The sequence below is a fragment of the Eubalaena glacialis genome, chromosome 15 (assembly GCF_028564815.1).
Source record: "Eubalaena glacialis isolate mEubGla1 chromosome 15, mEubGla1.1.hap2.+ XY, whole genome shotgun sequence".
Classification (NCBI taxonomy): domain Eukaryota; kingdom Metazoa; phylum Chordata; class Mammalia; order Artiodactyla; family Balaenidae; genus Eubalaena; species Eubalaena glacialis.
In genome coordinates this window covers 26,723,390-26,746,294 of record NC_083730.1, presented here as the reverse complement: position 1 = coordinate 26,746,294, position 22,905 = coordinate 26,723,390, and the positions used below count along the sequence as shown (strand labels likewise).

The 22,905-nt window shown below is 52.4% G+C and overlaps 1 protein-coding gene across 4 annotated transcripts in view; it reads right to left on the bottom strand.

The window, feature by feature from the left end:
- Window positions 1–22,905, bottom strand: part of ZBTB7C (zinc finger and BTB domain containing 7C) — a 381,593-nt gene that overhangs the window by 90,339 nt on the left and 268,349 nt on the right. Inside the window, exon 1 of one of the 4 annotated variants that reach the window (XM_061170002.1) lies at window positions 13,075–13,203. The exons of the other annotated variants lie outside the window; for them this stretch is intronic. Coding sequence (XP_061025985.1) covers window positions 13,075–13,199 — 125 coding nt within the window. The 5' untranslated portion in view covers window positions 13,200–13,203. Of the gene's footprint in view, window positions 1–13,074; window positions 13,204–22,905 lie in introns of those variants that run through there. 4 annotated transcript variants of the gene reach the window in all.

Below are 22,905 nucleotides of genomic sequence, written 5' to 3'. Positions count from 1 at the left end.
CTCAGCATGGATCACTGACTGCTTTATGATCACCTGTCTTGTGCTCAGCTCCATGCTAGGGGCTGTGAGGGTCAGAGAGTCATACAGGATATATAGATATCCTGTCTTCAGGGAGTTTACAAACTGAGAAGGATGAGCCATATAGAGGCTGCAGAGGGCACAGATGTGAGCCACCCAGGTTCCCCCTCAAAAAGGACTGGTGGCCCAGCTGGTGGGAGTGTGGTCTGCAGTCAGCCCTCAGCCTAGGACCGCCCCGTCAGGATGGCCTGGGCTGCAGAGCCACCCAAAGGCATGCCCGTCCAGGGACACACACATTCCATGACTGCCTGAGGTCCCAGGGGCTCTATAAAGGCATGGGACAAACCTGAGGTGGCCATGTGTGCTCCAGATGACCCCGTGGGGATGGCTGAAGCTGAGGGGCTGCATCACCAGCTTCGTCTCTGCCCTGCCTGTTCCCTCCCTCCCTCAGCATCCTGCAGGGGCGAATCCCCAGGGCACCTCTGACTAACATCCTCACACTAAACTCTGCTTCCTATTCAGCTGCCCAGAGTCCCCAGCCTTGGAGAAACAGGGACTATAATACCGAAAATAATTCACAGACTAAATTCAGGGTTAATTCTGTAGTTAGCCTCCGAGTGCTGTAAGAACAGTGGATGTATTGATAGTAATAAATGCTGCAAGACGCATCCTTAACATGCAGTTCTTCTTCGGAATTATTATGTAAGTTTTCATTAATTAACTTGTAAAACACAAACACATATATATTATAGTCTTGTTTATTACTAGGAAGAGTCGTTTCTGTTGTATTTTATGTACGATGCTCAGCTCTGGGGTCCATGATGGACAGGAGGTGATGTAGCCTGGGGACAGTGAGATGGTTTCTTTCCTGCAGGGCTCAGCCAGCCAGGAAAAATGCCAATTAAGGCAAAGCTGTCTGTGAGGAGTCATTTTAGTTGTCACGTTAACCCTACGACCTGGGGATCACAGGCTGGATACTGGCTCCCCAACTCTTCAGGCAAACTGGGCCCCTTTAATTGGCATCTGTTCCTTCGGGGCGTGGTGACCTCTCCCTAGTAATGCTGAACTTTGCAGGGTTGATGAAAAACCAGTGAAGAGCCAAGCAAAGCCTGAAGTCTGTCTGCCTGTCTGAGACCCTCGGGCGACACTGGAATGGGAGGAGGTGGGAAGGGTTCCCTTCATGTGAACATGTAGGAGACTCCGGGTGGCATATAACTCATCAGAAGCCAATAGCACCTGCTGGAATAGAATCTGCACCACAGTCCCCAGAGCCAAACAAAATGCAACCAACCATCTTGAAGAACCATCGTGTTTTGCTGTTAATTACCTTTTTCAGATGCTTTTGCTACCAACTTATTGTTTATCTTCTTACTGATCACATTAATCATTACTACAGACAGGCTGCTGGGGGAGGGGGTGGGAGAGAGTCTGCATGCCCACCTGTGCAGTCCTGGCCAACAGGACCAGCTACCAGGAGTCCTGACTGTGTGAGGACCACAAGGGTCTTTGGGGCACAGTGATGCAGGGGTTTGGGGGCGGTGGCTGGAGGGTCTCGGGACCTTGGGATGAAGGCCGGGGCACCCACCCTCACTGGCTGAGACACTGGGAATCCTCACGGGATACTGCTTGGTAGTTTTAGTTTGGTGTCTGTGAAGTGCTCTCTGAGCCAGCCCTGGAGGAGCTTGACTTCTTCAAGGAGCAAGGGTGAGTGGGAAGCTGGAAAAGCAAACACACCTTTTGGGGAAATGGACAGGAAGGGTTTTAACATTAGTTGGGGAGAAAGCTCCTTGCTGTCACCCTCTTTCCCAGCCCCTCTGCTCCAGTAGGAACAGCAGTGGCCAATCTAGGGACAACCAGGAGGAAATCTAGGGCCAGGTCAAGGCAGGCATGGTGGCTACTGATGGAAGCCCTCAGCTTTCCTCAGTGGTGGCAGGAAAAATACCATGATCACGGGCAGAACACAGGAGCCACTGGACAAAGGAGAGGTTCTTGGTGGGGTTGGGTGGGTATGTCGGGACCCAGAAATTTGCTGTACGGAAGTGCTGAGTTGAAAGCTATTTTCAAAATTACGGCTACTGTGTGTTAGACATGGTGCATAATTTATCTTTTTAATTCTTTCATCAGGTCAGGAGGCAGCTATAACTTTCCCATTGTACAGATGAATACCTGAGGCTCAGAGATTCCAAGAAGTCCACGGTGACCTGACTGGAAAGTGGATGAGCTGAGACTGGAACTCAGGTCTAAGTGAGTCTTCCCCAGCAGGTGCCTCCCACTGTGGAAGCCGTGGAAGGGACCTCCCTCCTGAATGGGACTCTGGACAAGGTACTGTCCCAAGGAGCAAGGTTCCCCAGCCCTGAATGGCGTGTCTTTTCTTGGCTGCCTTCCAGACATCTGTTCTTGCACCCTTGGGCCACTGACCACCAGCCACCTTACTGGGGAGCCCTCTTGGTCATATGAGTACGGACAGCCCTCTGTGCCTGGGACACCACCACTCAAAGCAACTTGTTTCCCGACTTTTCCATCCTGGTACTCAGATCACAGCAGGCTGGGGAAGCAAGATGGAGGGTGCTGGCCATAATGACCTAAGGGTTGGGAGACGCAGTCAAGCACTGTGGCAAGAGTGTGGTCTTGGGGGTAAGCAGATGCATATTCTGGCTCCTCCATCTGCGAGGAAGAACTTTTGGAGCAGGAGGTCCTTTTGAGGCCCTGACATTGTCTGCTTGGCCCTTCATTAGGTGGCCCCAGTGGACTAGGCCATCCAGGGCATTGACCCTGGCCAGGCAGCCCCGGGAGACACCGTCCAGCAGATGTCCGTCTGTCATGGTGTGGTCGTGCTGCTGTAGCCAGTGGTGCATTCTACGAATACGTGACGTGGAGAACCCTTTCCCTAGTGTGTTTTGGGCAAGCAATCCCACCAGGGCCCTGCCAAGGGCAGGGCCATGGGTGTGCCAGCACAGGGCCACTGCAGGAGCAGTGTATACTCTGGGAAACTTTACAAACGCGGCTGGGCCATTCTTTTATAACATTTGATCTCTTCAAAGGATGGTGTTTAAAAAGTTTACACACTGATGTTTTCTGTTTCCTTTATTACCTCTCATGCTGATTCCTCCCCACCTCCATTATTACCTGCTCTGAATTGATACCTGATAATAATGATTTTGAATAACCCATTCTATGGTAATTCTTCACTTTCCTTAGTCAACTGACTTAGTCTAAGAGCAGGCCAGACTTTTGTCATAGCTGGGTCTTATTAAATACACAGAATAACTGTATCTTTAATCTACCCACCCCCTGACACCCTGGGACTTGAAGACAGCCCTCGTGTGCTGCCCCCTCTCTCCCCATCGGAGCAGGCCTCAGAGCCCAGTCCTGCCTAGAGAGACCCTTGGCTTTTTAATCGAGTCACCTAAAACCGACTGTGGACTCACACGTCCACTACTTTCCACAGGATGCTGCTCAGTTAATTTCTAAAATTTCAGACAGTTCCAGCCCCCAAAGGAGATCCTGACCAAAGGGATGCCCCCATCCAGCTTCATGTCACCTGGGGACGCCTGCTTGGAAGAGGCCATTGTGCTGCATCAGAGTTTGTCCTGTCCAGCTGGTGAAGGCCAGCACTTACAGGCCGGGCACTGAGGGGTGCTCTCATTCTGTCCTCACAGCAACCCTGTGAGGTTTCATCCCCATTTTACAAATGGGGAAACCACAGCACCGAGACATTATGTAACTAGTCCAATGCCACAGAGCCTGTAAATGAGAACCAGGTCTTGAACCAGGCCCCGACTGCAGAGCCTATGAGCTAAGAGGCTGTGGCACGCCGCTTCGCCTCTGGTCCCAGCTCAGAGACTCTCCATGAAGCCTCCCCTGAGCCCTCTGCCCCTCATCCCCTGCTCTGACTCTGAATAGCACCATCTTTCTGGACCAATCAGCAGAGTCTGTCACTTTTATAGACTCCTGCTTCATTTTCAAGTTCTGTCTTAACTGGGTAAACGGATGACAATCTTGGGAGGGCAGGGGCCAGAGAGCTGCATCTGCATCCTTTCTGGGACCAGCACAGGGCCTGGCACACAGTAGGGGCTGCTTCTGTCCTTGCTGACTAGGCGTCACTCACAATGGCCCCACTGGCTGCGGGGAAGGCCCCACCCGTCCTCTCCTGGCTGCCCCCAGAGGAGGCTCACTTGGTCTGGCCAGTTCATCCCAGCGTGGGCCCGGGGTTGGCTGACGCTCAGCCCCTCTCCTCTGCCTGGGTCTGCAAAGAGTTCACCACCATGTTATTGGAAAGGCTTCCAAGAGCTGGAAGCCAGGTTCATTCAGAGGGTGCACCATGGGAGGAAGGGAGGGAGGGTGTAGGGAAGCGTCCCACAGCAGGGAGCCCAACAAGAGAAGGCAGGGAGGAGCGGGCAGTGGAGTAGAGACCCCACAGCTGGGTGTGCACCAGGCCAGCCAGGGGCCCACCGCACAGGGTCCCGTCCTCTGGAGCACGCCTTCCTCTCCATCTTTGTGTTCACTCCGTTTGCTCCCCAACCTTCCTGGGGTCCAGTGTCACCTTGAAGAAACCCACCGGCCTGAAGGAAATCATCCCCACCTGCCCAAACATTAACCTGCGGTCTGTTTAGTCCAGCTCATCCTTTCAGAAGCCCCTGTTTCTCCCGCCATGCACCCCAACTGACAGTCCTCCCCAAGGTGCCCTCATTCTGGTCACTCATCCTCCTCCCACCTCTCTGCCCCCACCACCCTGGGGCCAAGTCTGTGCCCAGGCCGCACAAGCAGGTACAGATGTCGCTTGATTAAAGTGCTGCTAGGAGGTCCCCATTCCCACAGAAACTGCCTCCACACTCCGCCCGGAGCTACTGTGCTTTAGCCTCACACCTGAAGTCCCCCCACTAGAAACTTAAGTCTCCTCTTTCAAAGACAGACACCCCATGAAGGGGGCAATGCGGTTGCCAGAGGCTTCGGTAGCTTCGTGTGAGTTAGTGTAAAGGATTGGCTTTCTCTTAATAACTGGGTCAGATCATCAGAAAGAGAGGATGGAGTGGGAGTCCTGAAGGGGTGCTAAGAGGCTGGGTGGGTGCCGTGATTCTGGAACACAGAATGATTCCTGGATCGGCAGGCTCCGTGCGGTTGGAGGAATTTGAACAGTGAAAGAATAGCATGAAAGGACCGGGAAAAAAAGTTCTGCTGCCCTGCACAAGTATTGCTAAAAGGGAGTGATGAAAAACTAAGGGTTGAACATACACTCAGGGGGTCTTCATAACCTGGTTAGAACCCCAGAGTTTAGGCAGTCCATACTCAGAGTGGAATGTTCACCAAAAACACACACACACACACCCCACAGCCCCTCTCCAACACACAATCCAAAAGAAGATACAGCCATGCCCAGAAAACTGCCTCAAACATATTTCCTTCCAAGCTGCCAGCGGAGGAGGCCCCACAGATCAGTAGGAGGCAGATCAAGCCTGTTTCCTTTTATTGAAACTTCTCCCCTTCTAGAATTTCTCCTTCTCTGCAGGTCCAGGCCACAGAGACATTAATCCCCATTCAAATGAACCTTCAAGGTTCTTCCTTCATTAGAAAAAAACCTCTCAAAACACCCCCAAGCAGCGGCTCTAATGTCACCGAGTGTATGTTCACCAGGAAGGGAGGGAGGGAGCGGCTCTCGGCCTCACCTGGCCTCTTTCTTGTTGGGAGGCAGATACGTGACTGCCCCCCACCCCGCCCTGCCTCCCCTCCCTCCAACGGCTTTAATAAACACTGATGATTTCAGTCCTTCAAGCACAGCTGTCCTGCGAGCTGTCCAGTCAGGGGTACGGGGTGGGAGCCAAGGGCTGGATCTCCAAATAAACCAGCCCTCCCTTTCCCGCCTCCACCCGCCTCTCCCGAGCAGGTGGGTGTTGAGGAGGAGGGCACGTCTCTGGCTGAGACCAGGGATGACAGAAGCGTTTTCTGAGCCGCCTGCTGAGGGCAGAGCCCCAGTGGGGGAGGGTGGAGCAGAGCTTGCAGACAGGGTTAGAGGTGAGGCCGCCTCCAGACATGCCATGAATTCAGGCCTCTCCACAACCCTCCATCCAAATCCAGGGGCCCTGAGACGGCACTTCTGGGGGCTAGCCTTAGGCTGCCTCTCTGGTTAAAATGTGTGGCACATTATTGGAGGACAGAAATGGAGTGTTAGTCAATTCGTCACCTATAGGAGGTGTGTGGGAAATGGCTAAATGGCTAAATGGATGAATGAATGTCTGACACTCTGGGCTACTATTAGAAACAGCAGTAGAAGAAGGGGAGGAAAGCTATGGGGACTTCAGGGGAGGTGGGTAGGGATGCTACTGAGGGGAGTGGGAGAAGAAAGGGCTACCAAGTCATATTCTACCCCGTCAGTGTGGTGCACACAACCAGCCAGGCAGCTCGGACCCTCAAAGAGCGTGACTCCCTTATCAAGTAACTTCCATTTGCATGACTCCTGCTAAATCCTCCTCCAAGAAGTTGGGACAACTGTCTGCTTAGAATGTGACACTCAGAGCTGTCATAGCTGAACTTCAGAAACCATCCACTCAAGGGCTCTCTGAATTTCTTCTCAGCAGCAGAAGCTCCCTTTTGTACAAATAAAATTTCAGGCAAAAACAGACCCACCCTGAACCGTTCTGCTTGAATCAGCTCCATGAATCCCTTTGGAGACGCCAGTCTAATCCAACGCCTCGTTTTGAGAAAGGAAACTGAAGCCCAGAGAGGTCAGCCTGTGTTCTCATTCTCCATCACAACCACCTTCAGGCGCCTGGTCCCCTCTGCTGAGCATCTACTTCAGTACCTCTTGGGTGGGGCCCGGCACATGTAATCTTTAAAAGGTTTCATAGGTGATGACCACCTGGAGTCAGGTTTAGGAACTGCTGGATTAAGCACTAGCTTGAAAGTGAACAATAAATTAGTAGCTGGGCCTGATCCCAGCTGCTTGACAATGGGCCCAAGAAGCTATTGGAATTCATTTCCGGTACTGAGGTCTGCTTATATTGAACTTGATGCCACTGATTGAGATTTTAGCATGTTCTGGGTGAAAGGATAATTTTTCATAATCTTTGGCAGTCTTTCAAACTAGGTGAGTCCCCCCCCGAACCACTCGGCTCATATCTACCTCTGTTAAGAGTGTGACTGCAGTCAGTCCCATAGGTATGACAAGGGGATGAAATTATTTCATTGTGGAGCTGAAATACCAGTGTGAAATAGAGCACCCAGCCACACCTAGCAGTTTTGGATGAATCAATGGATCTTGCCAGCAGCTCAGGGCCCGAACAGGAATGGGACGAGGTGGCCTTGCGTTGCCCAGCTGCCACCTGGTTATGATGTTAGCTCTCCAACAGTTTTATTCGTGGTCCCAAAAGTGTCACTTAACACAACAAAAAGGTCAGGATCTTAGTCGTCTCCATCAAAGTACCAAACATTGAACAGCTTGTCCAATGAATGTCACATTTATTTCCCTTCAGGTCAGTTTCTTCCTTTCCCAGGGCCTGGCTTTCCATGAGGAGCTGCATCTGCATAAAGTGGAGCTGAGGGAGCCGGCCCCACTGCCGGCTCTCTGGAGCATTCCTCGGGAAAACAGAATGAGAGCACCGACCCCTGCACTGTCCCATAGAACAGTGTCACACCGTGCGACCCTGCACTGTCCCATAGAAACTTACAGGGAAAACCTGGTGAGAGGTCTGGGACATGCAGAGGAAACACCAGGCTAGGTAGGATGATCAAGAAGTTGAAATAAATGGATCTCACTATAGGTACGGCAAGCAAATGTGACTTAGCTGATTCCAGAATATTTCCTGGGTGCTGCTTCCTTGAGCATATAAACCCTTAGAAAATAGGATGGCTACAATTAAAAAGGCAGATATTATCAATAAATGTCGTCAAAGATGTTGAGAAACTGGAATCCTTACACACTGCTGACGGGAATGTAAAATGGTGCAGCCACTGTGAAGAACAGTCGGCAGTTTCCCAAAAGGTAACACATAGAGTTACCATCTGACCCAGCAATTCCACTCCTAGGTATATATCCAAGAGAAAGACTAACCTATGGCCACACAACATCTTGTGCATGAATGTTCATAGTATTATTGACAAGAGCCAAACATGGAAACAACCCAGCTATCCATCAGGTGATGACTGGATAAATAAAATGTGATATATCCATACAAGGAACATTATTCAGCAATAAAAGAAATGAAATACCGATACATGTTACAGTGTGGATGAACCTTAAAAACATTATGCGAAGTGAAAGAAGTCAGTCGCAAAAGGCCGCATATTCTATGATTCCATTGATATGACATGTCCAGAACAGGCAAATATATTTAGAGATAGAAAGTAGATTTTTGGTGACCTAGAACTGGGGAGTTGGGGTGAAATGGGGAGTGAGTGCTAATGGTTTCGGGGTTCTTTTTGGTGTGATGAAAATATTCTAAAATTGATGGTGGTGAGGGTAGCACAACTTTGTAAATATACTAAAAACCACTGACTTGTACACTTTAAGTGGGTGACTTGCATGGTATGTGACTTATATCTCAATAAAGCTGGTATTAAAAAAAAAAACAACAAAGCTTAGAAAAGTTCCTGTTATTTAGGTTCTGCCAAATAGAGGCATTCTCTGCTAGACTTCCCTAGGGCTTAAAAGAAGGCACGTATCAACAGGAATTAGGGTCACTGTCACCTCTTACTTTTACCAGTAGCTTCACAAAAAACAATGGATCAACCCGTTAGCTCCAGAAAGAACAAAATTATCAGCCAGAATCCACAGCCAAAAAAGCAACAGCCCTGAGTGTACGTGTGCACATATGTGTGTGTAGGCAAGGCAGAATTTTTCTGAAGGCCAAGTTCAGCTCTGTGATATTATTTGGGAAGGTCACGTGTACATCTGCTTCTGGTTTGTATCTAATTTGAAAAAGCCGACACTGACTGTGTACTCTATTATTAGGCAGTTTTTTTCAGTTCAGTGTCTCGGTGTTGCTCTACTCAACTTGTTCAGAGGATGAACTCACTTCTTGACAGATGAAGAACATCCCGCCCCAGGGTTCTGGCCCAGGAGGGGCAGGCTTTGGTCGTGCCAGCTTTTCCCCTTCTGCACCTCATGTGACCCGAGCCAGGCCACCACTGGGGAAGAGTTCTTACTCCGGGGGAAGCTTCCTTCTCGATTGCTGGCCTCCTGCAGGTGGAGGAGATGCGGGGGTGACGAGGAAAGGGAAGGAGGCCCACTCTGGCTGGTCCCCTTCCAAGCAAGGCCCCGATGGAGGGGGCCTCCCAAAGGGAACAAAAGGGAGTGAGACAGGAGAGCACACATTCTTCTTTTTCTAAACACAGGCTCGAGATGGACAAAGGGAAAGTTAAATTATGCTGCAATTTTGAAAGTCATCCACTGAAGATAAACTCTCCCTTCAAAGGAATTACTCATCTTACTCCGTCGTGGTACCTAGGGGTCTATCAGTATTCAAATTTATTAAGCAACGACATGCAGAATATATAGTACAAAGGGCCCATTTCATCACCCCATTCCTCAAGTTATCTGTTTTTTGCTAAGTCATGAGAAGTCCAGCAACTTAAAAACCAAAACCAAAACTAACAAGCGCGCACAAAGATGGAAAAAAATCCTTGGTGGAAGTTACTAGGAGGCAGGCAGCTTCAGAAAGGAAAAAACACAATCTCTGACTAATATGAAGGAGACTCCAAATTGCTCTTGGCAACAATCTCTCAACCCCAGATTCCCCTCCCTCTATTCATCTCCACAGTTCCCAGCCAAAGGAAAATAAACTGAACAGCTCTCTCCCCGGCCCAACCTGTAGGGCTGCACGGCTGAGCAAGCGCTGAGCAAACAGACATCCCCATGCAATTATCCACCTGTGCAACGCTGTAAACATGGGGCAGCCAGGCGGGGGCTCACCGCTCTGATCATCTCAATATTAGGAGAAAAGTGCCTTTATTCTGTCACCACGACATCAAAATGGAATACAACGTGATCTTGTGACCTCAAACCCAAGAGATTTAAAAAAAAAGAAAAGAAAGAAAAGAAAAAAAAAAGAAAGAAAGAAGAAAGGAAGAGGAAAATCGTCCTCCCCAGAAGAGTTGGTATCAGTTCTGAAGAAGTAAGCCCCCAGAACATCCCTCAGATGGGCTTAGCTTCAAGGCAAGATTTATCAGTTCATCTTCCTCACAAAAGTGAGAGTTAATTTTAGAGGTTGTTATCTTACACCTATTATACCATTCAGGATGGAAGGAGAGTTAACAGGCCAAATGTCCTGAAATATTTATGGCCGCTCTGTGTCAAAGATTCATCTGACACCGTTTTATTAGGACAGATATGTCAGGTCAGCTAAAGCAGAGGTGGACAGGAGCATCGGGAAATGGCATTGTGAGTGGAGATATAGTGGATGGAGCACCGTCTTTTCAGTTGAGTCCTGAAACACCCTGGCAGGCGGGCGTGAGCTGCTCTGAGAGCTATCGACAGTCAAGAGACCTGGGTTCTAGTGCTGGCTTCACTAACAAGTCCTGTGAACACGGACCAGCTTCCCCAATGGTATGATGAGGGGCTTGGAGCTGCAGCTCCAGCCCTGAGAGTACAGAAGGTGCCATTGCAGCCGCTGAGGAATGAGGGTGAGGGCCGGGAGTGATGCTCTTGGGGCAGCTCTCAGCCTGGCTGGCACTGCTGCAGAGAGGCACCAGTCCTCCTAGAGGCTGCACAGGGTCTTGTCCTCTCCAGCTTCGATGCCCAAAACTAAAGGCTCATCTTAGAACCCACGACTGTAAACCAATAATCTGAACAGCAGGGGCTCAAACAGCTTCCTAGGTCCCTGTGTGCACTCCAAGGGACCAGTCCTCATGACTGCAGCATGGGGACACTCACCATTCCAACTGCCCACCCCTCGTCTTCTCCCAGCCCCCCTGCTGCCTCTCCTTCTTCACGGCCATGCTTCTGTAGCACCTTCCCACATACTGTCTCATTTCATTCACTCAATACTCACTGAAGGATGTACTGTTACAATTACTATTCCCATTGACAGAGGCCAGGGACCAGGTCAGATTTCACTTACTAATGTATGCCAACACTTAGCATGGTGCTTGGAATCACACATTAGACAATATAACAGTTGTCGAATAAATGATTGACTGATTGAATGGAAAGAAACTCAGGTTCAAGAAGGTTAACATTGGATGTAACACATACTATTTTGTACAATAATTATACCAGAGTGATGGAGTCCTGTCCCCTCAACTAAAATGAAACATTCTAAAAGATGGGTGGTATAATGGGTAGCTTGGATTCCTGGTTCTGTCACTAAGTAGCTGGGCAGCTTACTTAACCCCTTTGAGCTTCAGTTTCCTCATCTGCAAAGTGGAGCTAATGATTCATATCTGATGGGTTGTGTGGGTTAGAGGAGATAAAGTATGCCAAGCACAGTACCTGGCACGTGGTAGATGGTCTCTGAATGTCCCATCCCTCTCTTCCCTGCCCGTACCCTCTTTGGCTTATCTCCCAGAGCTGACACGGCAGGATAATCCTGGAGTTCTATGACCTCTAGGCCTTTGCTCTTTTGGTCTTCCTCCCTCAGGGTCCTGACCCAAAGCCTCCTCTTATTTTAAGCCTTTGTTGACCTCTTTGGCTGCCAAAGTGCCTCTTCTCAGATCCCAAAATGGCTCTCCCAGTTGTCTCTCAAGGAAAAGTTGATTCAGGGAAGGGCCCAGTGTGTAGCTTGTGTCTCTTTTGACTTGTGAGAAGAGATCTGGAGATCTATCCAGAGGAGGTCCCTGAACCCTTCTAATTCCTAGGATTTAACTGGGTGATGGAGTGGAGCTGAAACTTGAACCTGGCAGGACCTTTGCCCTTCCTCTCCCTCCCCTTCCACAAAAACTTCTATGACTCTGGAGAAAACTGCCTGATTGTTTCAACCACTTCCTTTACTTGTTCATATTCCTGCATTTGGAGGGATTGGAAGGGGTACGCCACCCGTCGCCCAATGAATCGCGAGAATGAGGCTGCCTCCTGTGCAGAGCCCAGTACCAGGGGTTAAAAGAAAAAGGGCAGCCGTCCCCGGCCCACCGTCCACAGCCGGGACAACAGAAGCCAGAAACCAGCACGACCAAACCCGACGACCCTCGGAGCCCTGACCACAGACACGAAGAAAACTGCACCCGCTCGACTCTCAGAGCCGGGGTGTGTGTGGGGTGTGTGCAGGCTCTTTCCAGAGTCCCTCCCAGGCCAGCCCGCGGCCGCTGCGGGAACCCGGCTGCAGGGAACCCGGCGGTCGCGAGGGCGACGCGGGTTGGGGCGCGCGGAGCCGGCCCGTCCCACCCGGACCCGGCCGCCTCTGGAGCTCCGGGCCCCGGGCTTGGCTCCACCGCCCACCCACGCCCAGGTCAAGGCACAGGGAAGGGTCCCCACCCACCCGGTTCTGCTGGCGATTCAGCCCGGGACGGCGACGGGATTCCCTCCGGCTCGCCCAGCGACTTGTGCCAATCCCCCTTTCATTCCTGCCCCTGTCCTGACTTCTGCCAGGAGTTGCCTTGGCTTTCTCCCTGCACCCCCCTCCAAGTTTTGCATCTGATATAGGGGGGACCAAGCTTTTTTGGGGGGGAGGGTCTTGAAACTAACAATATCTATCGACCACTACCTTCCAGAGTGCCCCTCGCACTCTCCGCTGTCCCCTTTCTGCCACCCCAAAACCTGCCGCGAGGGCCGCGGGCGCTGAGAACGCGAACAGAGTTGCTGTATTCCGAGTCCCCGATTCTTTCCTGCGCTTCGCTGGGAGGTAGGCGGCCGCGCGCCCCTGCATTACCGCGGGGGCCCTAGCCCCGCTTTCCCCAGCACGCTCGTTTCCAGCCCAGGCGCGGCTTTGAAATTCCTCGCGGACGCCGCCACTCACGCCCGGCGAGGGCCAGTCCAAGCCGCCACCCGGGCCAGGCGTCCCCGCAGTGCCCGGAGAGGGATGCAGCCGCCGGGCGCCCGAGCGCCTCCTCCCCACCCCCGCCTCCACGGCCGCCTGCCCGGAGCCCCGAGCCCACCCCAGCCCGCTCCGGCCGAGGCCGCCGCAGACCCACCTGGCAGCCCCGGGGACGCCGCTCGTGCCCGGGTCGTGTCCTGAGCGCCGCCAGGGTCCCGGGCTGGGAATCCACGCGGCAGCGCTGCTCAGGGGAGCCTGCCGCAGCCGGCGGGAGGTTGTCATTGATTCGTGCTGGGCGAGTTAAGCCATTCCAGGAGTGGTTTTGAGAGAGCACTCCCACCCCTCCCTCCAACCAGAAGTATTTGGCAGGCAGCCCCTTTTTGTCCACCTGTACTGTTCAGCGCGGGACAAGGACCAATTTCACTAGTCGCGCTTTACGCCTCACCTTCTAATACGAAAAGTAAGCCCCTTCGTAAAGGTAAAGCAGAAATGAAAGCAAGGGTAGTGGAGGAGCTTTTCCCCCACTTTTCTCCTGGATCTCTCCGTTTGTTTATTTTTTCTCTAATATTTCACAAAATGCCTTACCATTTATCTCAAATCAGGGATGGCTTTTCATTGTTATTGTTTTTTTCTCCAATTCTGCATGTCTTTTATTTTTAGAGGCAATTTTATTTCCATTTGCCTGAAACCTGAGCCCAATAAAATTACTAGAATTATATGTTTTCTCTTTAAAGGGTCGTGAGTGTAACTTATCTAATAAAACATTGCACAGCAAGCATGCAAGTGGCAAATGAAAAGGAGGGAAGTGCAGGCAGTAAGCACAGAACCGTGGCTCCCTCCACAGGGTTGCCCAGGGAACTTGGCCCAGAGGGAGTCCTGAAGCCTGAGGTGGGAGCACCTACTGCCCTATTCTCCCCAACGACAAACACAGTATCACCAGGCTCTCCCTGGCTTTGTCACTGTTCTAAGACTGACTCAGAAATGCCAACCAGAGACCCAACAGTCCACATTTGGGGTGGGCCAGCCACCAATCCCAGAGAGGTGTGGTGGAGCGCCCTTGCCCAAGCTGTTCCTTGAAACCACATACCACGCCCTTTTTGAAACTGCCAGCTGGGAGGCTCCTGCTGCTGTCAGCCCTCTTCCCCAGAACTGCCCTTCACCTGGGGGGAACTTTCACTAACCCCTGGGTACCTAGGCTGGCGGTTCTCAGAAAGGGGGGAGGAGCCAGGGAGGGAGCGTCCTTCTTCCCTGGAGACCAGCTGCCTGGTGTGTGATGGAGACTCAGCACAAAACAAATGAGACCAATGAGAGACCTGGCCCTCCATGGCCTCTGTCACTCTTCACCGGCAGGCCACAAACATTAAAGCATCCCAGAGCCAAAGGTAAATCCCAAAGGCCCATCAGTCTATGAAGGCCCAGGATGGGGCTGAGGTTTGCAGAACCCCAGGAAGATGGTTCAGACTTAAATTTATCTCTTCCAACAGGCGCCCCCTGCCTGAAATCCCAGTGTTAATGATTCATTCCTTTGTGGGGCACGCCCTGCACAGAGCCTGCGCCAGGCAGGCAAATTTGCTTCAGGAAGGCAGGAAGGGTCTCCTTCTGTAGTTTTAAAACTGAAAAATACCCATGGGTCAGCGGCAAGAGTCTCCACAAGGGGCTGGAAGGAGTTTGTCAGACCTTCTTGTTATGGTGGGAGGGTCATGGATGGCAGCATGTGGGGGTGGAGAGGCTCAGAGCTGGGGAGGGGAGGGGAGGGGGAGGGGTGGGGAGGGGGAGGGGTGGAGAGGGGAGGGGGAGGGGAGGGGTGGAGAGGAGAGGGGAGGGGGAGGGGGTGGGGAGGAGAGGGGAGGGGAGGGGTGGGGAGGGGAGGGGAGGGGAGGGGTGGGGAGGGGAGGGGAGGGGAGGGGTGGGGGAGGGGAGGGGAGGGGTGGGGAGGGGAGGGGAGGGGAGGGGAGGGGGAGGGGGAGGGGAGGGGTGGGGAGGGGAGGGAAGGGGCTGCTAAATCAGGGAATCAGGCACTGAAGGTCAGAAGGGAAGGTGCTTAATCAGGGTTGGTGGACAGCTTCCAAGATTGGATGACTCCATATAGCTTTTTATCAAAAACCATGTACTCCCGGAACACCCAAGCCAAAGAATGAAAAGTTAAATCCCTGTGTCCACAAAGGCACTAATTAAATATCCACTCAAGCATAACTCCACACTCCACTCCTAGAACCAGTAGGTAAAGGCGCCAGCGCATGATCTGGATGGAATCAGTATCAATCCAGAAGTGTTTGTTGTGCACCCAGAAGTTGAGGTTTGCCACAGCGGCCTGGGTGGAGGTGGGGTGGGGTGGGTGCAGTGGGGTGCCGCCCTCCCCTCGGAGCCTCACGTCTTGTGGGGAGATCAAGCACAGGGGACCAGTCAGCATGGGGCGGGGTACTATAGAGCACTATCCGGGGTCCATTAAGGAACAGGGCGCTGATTCTGCAGAGCAGACAAGGAACCAAGGGCAGTCATGAGGATAGGACTCATCTGGAGAGGGCTCCAGGAAGTGGTCCAGGCAGACCTGGAAGTCTGTGCTGCTGTGAGAAGGAGGGCATGTCAGGTAGGGGGAGTGAAGGCTGGGGGAGGGGGCAGCTGGCCTGGTTTAGAGGGTTCTCCCAGTGGATAAAGCATCAGGTCGGGGTCTACAAGACAATCAGTTTATGGATACAGCTTCCAGCTAAAAGGAGAGAGTACAGGGCAGGGCCTGCTTTGGAGGGAGGGAGGATTGGAGCACCTCTTTCAAACCCAGCTGGAGCTGGATGTGGGCAGAGGGAGTGGAGGAGGGAGGCTGTAGGGAGGGGTGGGGGAGAGTTGTGTGCCCAGCCCAGCCTGCCCCTAGGCGGTTCCTCCTAGCAGGGCTCCAGCCCCTGGACCTGAAGGAGCGTCTGAGTAGGCCAGTGGGTGGTGCCAGGGCTGAGGATACTGCAGCCAAGAGCCTCGGGGGAAAGTTGGCCACGGTCCAGCCCGCCGGCTGGGTACCGCAGTGGACAGTGGATGTCATTCCTCCCTCCCCCTTAATCACTGTGTGTGCATGCCCTGTTGGGACACACCCTTCGGAAGGGCTCTGGGCAAAAAGTGGGGAGCCCTGCCCCTCTGCCCCTCCAGCCTCGCCTCCCTGTTCTCAGCCCCCATGCCAGCCGCCTTCTGGGAACAGGAACATAAAGGAGTCTTGGAGGGTGGGGTGGGGAGAGGGGGGCGGGAGAGGCTCCCAAAGCCACACAGAAGGGGCTCAGGGCGGGCCAGACTCTAGATCTGTTACTGTGCATTTCCTTTGGGGAGGTGGTTCCCTCTTAGGCCCTCTCTGGCCCCCTCCCTCTTACTCCCCCTCCTCCTCTCCCCCTCCTTCCCGCCCCACCCCCTTCCTGGGTCAGGTCAGTCAGAGCACTTGGAAACAGGCTGGCTTACAGACGCCTGGCCTTCCACAGCTGCCTCCAAACCACCACACGCCCTTGTTCCAGGGAGGATGAAAGCTCCTGCTCCAACCACCAAGCAGTGGCTCAGAAGGCTAAACAGAAGCACCGGGAGCAAATCCGCTACCATCAACTTGAAACTTTCGCGGTGCCTGGTCATCAGCTGTGACACAGGCACGAAGACAGCTTCTGTACAAGCAGGCACACATACAGAATGTGTATAGAGAGGTGGACACAGAGATGGCCCGTGTAATCCGAAAATAGTAATCACTCACATCTATTGAGAATCTACCCCTCATTTAATCCTTCAACCACACCATGAGGTAGGTCCTTTTATTTTCTCCATTTTACTAAGGAGGAAACTGGGGCCCAGAGAGGTCATATCGCTTGTTCAAGGTCACACAGCTTGATAAATCACAACCACTGGACATGACGCCTGGGTCTTTGGACTCTGCTGCCCAGAGGCTGACCCCAGGGTTGGGCTCTGGCCCTTTGTCTAGTTCCTACAACTGGTTCCCTAAGAAGCAGTTTGCTTTGCTAGTGTGTGCCTCAGTTTCCTCACCTGCTGAGCAGGCAGAGTAATGACTCTTACTAAACTGAGAGGCTGTTATTAGCCAGGAGGAGGCTGAGATGGAGGTTAGACTGTGATAAAGCGCTAGAGCAAGTCTTCCCTAGAGGACACACATGGCACTGAGGTTGAGTGTTACTCAGGCTGGAAACTCAGAGTCGCCCTTGCTGCCTCCCTCTTCTTCCAGCCCCTCCCCCCGCTCCAGCCAAATCACCACTTGCAAGACTCCAATCTCCAAGGTAGATCCCCAGTCTGCCCTCTACCTGCGTCCTCCACCACTGCCTTAGCCACCAACCCTCTCCCCTTGATTTGGGCGGGACCCCCTACTGGCCCCCCTGCTCCCACTCCTGTCCTGCTCCTTCCACCCAGTGCCACACAGCTGCCCCGGTAATCCTCAAACGTGCATCTGGCCATGTCACAGGGCACTTAAAATGCAATCCAAACTGTTCACTGTGGCCCACGAGGCACGGAGAATCCCTGCTTCTCTCCCCAGACTCACCCCTGCCTCCTGCCCCCAACCTCCAGTCACCAGCAGACACACTGAGTTCCTTTGCCTTCCTGTTGTGGGACCTTCCTTGGCCTGACATGCCCTCCCCTTACCTCAGGTCTTGAAGAAGCGTCACCTCGTCAGAGAAGGCTTCCTTGACCACCACGGATAGAAAACCCGCCCCCCATTATCTATTTCTGACCCTTGATCAAAGCACTCATGCAGCTCGCTTACTTTTATTTAACAGCATGTTTACAGTAAATTATGTTTCGACTGTCCCTCCCACCAGAACAGAGGCTGCTTGTGGGCCGGGGACCCTGTGTGTCGTTTTCACTGTGTGTACCTGGTACTCGGTAGCCTCCTGGCAAATACGTGGGGGAAAAAACGTTTGTAGAGAAAACCCTAGACCCAGGAGGACTGGATTTAGTCCTGGCTTGGCCACTGGCAGGTTGTGTGCCCCTGGGATGTCACACACCCTCCCACATTCTCATCCTCATCCTCAGGAAAGGGGGACTATGGATGAGATGATGACCAGGAACCCGACCAGGTGGACGCTCTACAGCCAGGCTAGTGCCAATAAACAAACACGAAGACAATCCTGGCCGCAATGCACTTGAAAGGGCTTCGAGAAGGTTTTGCTTCTGTCGTCGGCCCTGCTGATTTTTTATGCGAATCGGCTTGTGAGGACTGAGGGCATTCTCACAGCTGTGACCCCTCCACCCCCTGCACATGCTGCCACACAAGCATGGAAACAGGTTGGTCCAGCGCAGCAGTTACACCTCTGAGAGAACCAGCAGGAGACCCAGTCAGGGTTGATTTTATCTGGGGGTTTCTACCCAACAGCCGTGCTCCTCTGACAGGACAGGTCTGAGGGCCCGACCTCCGATGAGGTCTGTGCATGCGGTGCTTTGAGTTTTCAGTGGCTTCTAAACCCATCACGCTCAGTCCCACCACAGCCCTGAGTCCCACTTTGCAGATGAGGAAAGTGAGGCTTAGATTATAAAGCGAGTGAGTGGCAGAAGGGAGATGCCTGAAATCAGTGATGCAAAACTCTCATGAGATTAATAGTCTTTTAAAAACTTATGTATATGAATATATAATTTTAAAGAGAGTATTGATCTATCTGAAAAAACATTTGAAATTCTTCCATAATAGAGAAAACTTGTGAGACCGAGGCGAGAAGGTGACCCGTAATCCCACCGCATCTGGCAACATGATGGCCATGCAGGGCCACTAGTCTTGCCTCAGTGCTCCCCCCTCCCCCCAGCCGACATCTCTCTGTCTCACTGGAGCGGACAGTCCACCCCCCGCTAAATGCAAGCTTCACCTGACATCCCACTTTGCACTTCTAAGGTGCTCAAAACACGTTTAATTAAAATTTGAGAAAAACTCAACTGGCTGGAGCACGAAGGTGGCACTTCAGGGGCACCCGGCCTCTTGCATCACGGCCGAGCTTCCCGTCTGATGACAGACTGAGTCCTCACTATTCTGAAGTCCCTGGTTTGTACTATTATCGCATGGATGTCCCTGTAATCACGCGATTCTATCACTTTGGTCCTCAGATCAGATTTTATTGAAATGTATTAAAATGCCAATGTGAGATAACAATTCATCACTGTTTCGCGTCAAGAACAGAGAAGGAGTGACGACAGAATCTAACCTAAGCTTATACAGTCATAAAGTTTATCCAAATCTGCTGGTTGCCCATGCTGCACACATTTCTGCCACTGGGTTGTAGGGCGGCAGACCCACCCTCCAGACCCCACTGGCCAGACTCCTTGACCTAACTCCCCGACTTCTTCAGGTACACAGAGGTGATCCAGGGGAGCCGAGTCCTGTGGCTGGCTGGCCTTTGGCTTCCCAGTCCAGTGGGAGCTGGAGAAGAAGGCGAGGCCCGGGGGGAGGCCCCGATACTCGGAGCCCTCCCTCCACCTCTCAGGTGCGCTGGGAGACCAGCCGGAGCTTGTCCTGACCTCGGGTGGGAGCCTCTGAGAGGAGGTACAGGCTGAGAACAGGGTGCCAGGGTGCCGGAATTGTTCCCTCTGGGGAAGTGAGGGGGAAAGTACCCTGCCTGGCTGGGCACACAACAGACGGGGCGAGTGAGCTCACAGCCTGAGAGTCCCAGGGCTGCCAGGGCCTCGCCCTCCTCCCAGATTGTATCGGTGGCACCCTCGGGAGGAGGGGAGGGGGCCACGAGCTTCCACAGAGTGGCTGGAGCTCTGGGTGACTGGGCCTGTCACCACCAGAGCAAGCTGGGCATCTATGGGAGGAGGGCTTGGCCAGAATGTGGCCAGTGGGGGCAGTGGAGGGAAAGGGGGTCACACTACCAGCCAGGGAGGCAGCCTCCCTCCTCTCTTCGTCCCTCCCCCTCCCTCCCTTCCTTCCTTTCACAGGTATATACTGACTGCCTTTCTACTTAGGCTTCGGCTATAAAGTGAACACGTGGACATGTCATGTCTCTGTCCTCATGGAGCTGACCTTCCAGTAGGGAAAGACAAGAAACCATCTACCACGAAGTCAGCTGAGTGAGGCCAAGTCTTTGTGCCTTGCTCTTTTCCTAGGGGAAACCTCCCCTTTGTGGTCTCCCGCAGCCTTTCACCTCATTTGATCCCACTCTGAGGGACTGGGAGAGCAGGGTTTATAGCTCCCAGAGAGTGAGGAAACGGGCTCAAGGGTGGGGAGGTGACGTGCCCAAGGTCACACTGGGTGCAGTGTGAAGCCACTGCCTGGAGCCCCAGCCGCCTGTCTCCTTGCCCAGTGCTCCCAGCGCTGTCTGTCTTCCCCAGCACAGTCACCTAAGCTTACCAGCAAAGCAAGGAGAGGACTTAACTCCATGCTTCTAGAGATACCTTTTTTTTTTAAAGGGGATGTTTATGCACTAAAAAAAAAAAAAAAAACCTAAAAAAAGAAAGAGAAGGAAGAATGAGAAGAAAGGAGAAAAAAGAACTAAGAACCTCAACCTAGACAAACAACTAACTTATCTAATATTAAATGACATTTGCAAGACAGGACCCTGTGGGTCTAGGCAGCCTGGGGAGCTGAGGTCCAGGCTACACCAGCTGCAAAGTTGGCCTTGACCCAAGTTCCCTTTGCTAAATATGGTGAAAGTTGGCCTGTCCATCCTGGGTCCCTGCAAATGTGTGAGGCCCCCTTACCCAACCCTTGGGCATAACCTGGGTGCCCACTTATCCCTTAGCTGGTGTTTGGCCAGGAGGAGGAAGGGGGGTGACAGGAAAGGGGAAGATAAGGCAGGGCTGTGTGTGTGCAGGTGTGCTCGTGTGGGTGTGCTGTGCGAGGAGGTCGGCGAGTAGAGGGACCGGCAGCTGATCTGGGCGGCTGACTACTTGCTGGGGAACAGGGACACACCAGCCCCTTCTCTGGTGGATGAAGCAGTGAACAGGGCTCCAACACCCTCTAGAAAAGTGTCTGCCCTAACCGGTCCCAGGGTGCTCAGGCAGAGGTTGGCCTCACCCCTCCCCTCGTGCTGGTCAGCGTGCCATTGCCTGCTGGGGTGGGGGGCAGGGGGTGCTGAGAATGGCTAGGACAGCCCACAACCCTTCCTGAGGGCCAGACAAAGCCAGCCAAGCTGGAAAGTCAGCCCAGTGACCTTCACTCATTAAAGCTGGCGTTTTCATTAAGGTCAAGGGTAGGCTTGTAGGATGAACGGGAGAACAAGGCAGAACTGAATGGTCATGATGGAGATCAAAACAAGGGCCTTGGTCTCCTACAAGGACCACATCAAAGAAAAGACTCACTGTTAACCCCCAAGGACAGGAAAATAATCATAATCATAATAGCTGCAAGCATTGTGCTAAGAGTTTTGCAGGCATTATTTCTTTTAATCCTCAACAACAATTCTATGAAGTCTATACATTATTATTCCCCTTTTACATAATGGCAGCTCAGAGCCAGGATTTGAACCTAGGTCACAATGACCACCTTTAAAAGTTACTTTTAATCCTGAAAAACGGCATAAGGTAGTTCAGAATATTTTTGGACTTTGAATGGAGTGGGAGAAACCAGAGTGAGACAGAAGGTAGGACCTATTGATCATAACAGGGGGAAAGCATTAGAGCAGGCCCTTATCTGAGGCTGTCCATGCTGTTTGGGGCATCTCAAGGCCATCTGCCCATCAGCAGTGAGCTCTAGGACAAATAAAGTCCTTGGTAAAGACTTTACATTTCCTCGAAGAAGAGGAAGGTATAACAGCCCGCACTGTGTGCTGTACGGGAGTACGGGCTGCAGTGGTTGGAACGTGGTGATATTGCTCAGAATATGGATCCTAATCCTCCGCTAGAATCCCTCGACAGATAGCTGCAATGCAGATTCCTGGGCCCCTCCTCAGGCCCACTGAATCAGAATCTGAACCCCAAGTCTCCATTTTCACAGACCCTAGGGGATGCATGTTGATGTGGCAGAAGCAGTGGTGACTGGTAACTGGTTGGTTTGGCCTTGCTGATGAGTGGCCCCCGGTTGAGAGTCAGTGCTGTGCAAAGCCACTGTCACTGACCTAGGTCCTTCAGGTGTGTTGGGGGTGGAGGGTGGGGACAGGGATAGCACCTTAGGCATGTCCTCTACATTGACCATTTTTAATAGCTGCATAGAGCGCCAGCGAGCAGACACACCATTAAACATGTAACCACTCCCTACTCTTGGACACTTGGGGCTTTTCCATATTACAGATAATATTAGGATGAACATCGTTATGAATCTTTCCCCCGTATTTTGGATTACTGTCTTAGATTAGATTCTCAGAAAAAGGGTGAAAAGCATATGAACAATTTCATGGATCCTAACATATAAAGCTAAATTGCATTTTCTGAAAACTTGCACATTTAGGCTGACCCTGCAATGTTCAAGAGTGTCACTTTCACCACAGGGCTGCCAGCATTTCCACCATTTCACTTTAAAGATAAGGAACTGAGGCTGGACTGTCAAAGTGACCTGTGGCCTGTCCGAAGTTACACTTAGTAGATGCCAGAACTGGGACAAGAACCCAAGGATGCCTTGTTCACACACCAGGGTGTTTTGCTGCTGCTGCCGACTTTCTCAATCTCCAACCAGGCAGGACGGAAACATCAAGGCTGGCACATCACTCCCTCTCTGCCCCACTCCTACCATCTCTGACTTCAGCTGCACAAGGAGCTCATGTTTCAGTGCTTTTCATTGTTTTTCTGCCTCTAAAACTGGGGCCTCTCCTCTGCTCAAGCTCCCCGCCCTCCGTGAACCCTCTTCTGATCACTCAGAGGAGGTCATTACATACCTGAACTGCGGGTTAGATGTAGATAAGTGGGTGGGGAAGCAGTGGGACAAAGGCGAGGTGACACCCAAGGGGAGGGACAAAGACCAGCCAGACTGACCAGAGCAGTGGGTGCCACAAGAAGAAAGATACACTGGGAAGGCATTCGGGGCCTGGCGTGCCAGACTAGGGAGTTCAAGTGTGGGGGACCTTGAGCACATGTCTAGCCAGCCATCTGCTGCTATGGGGACAGGGGT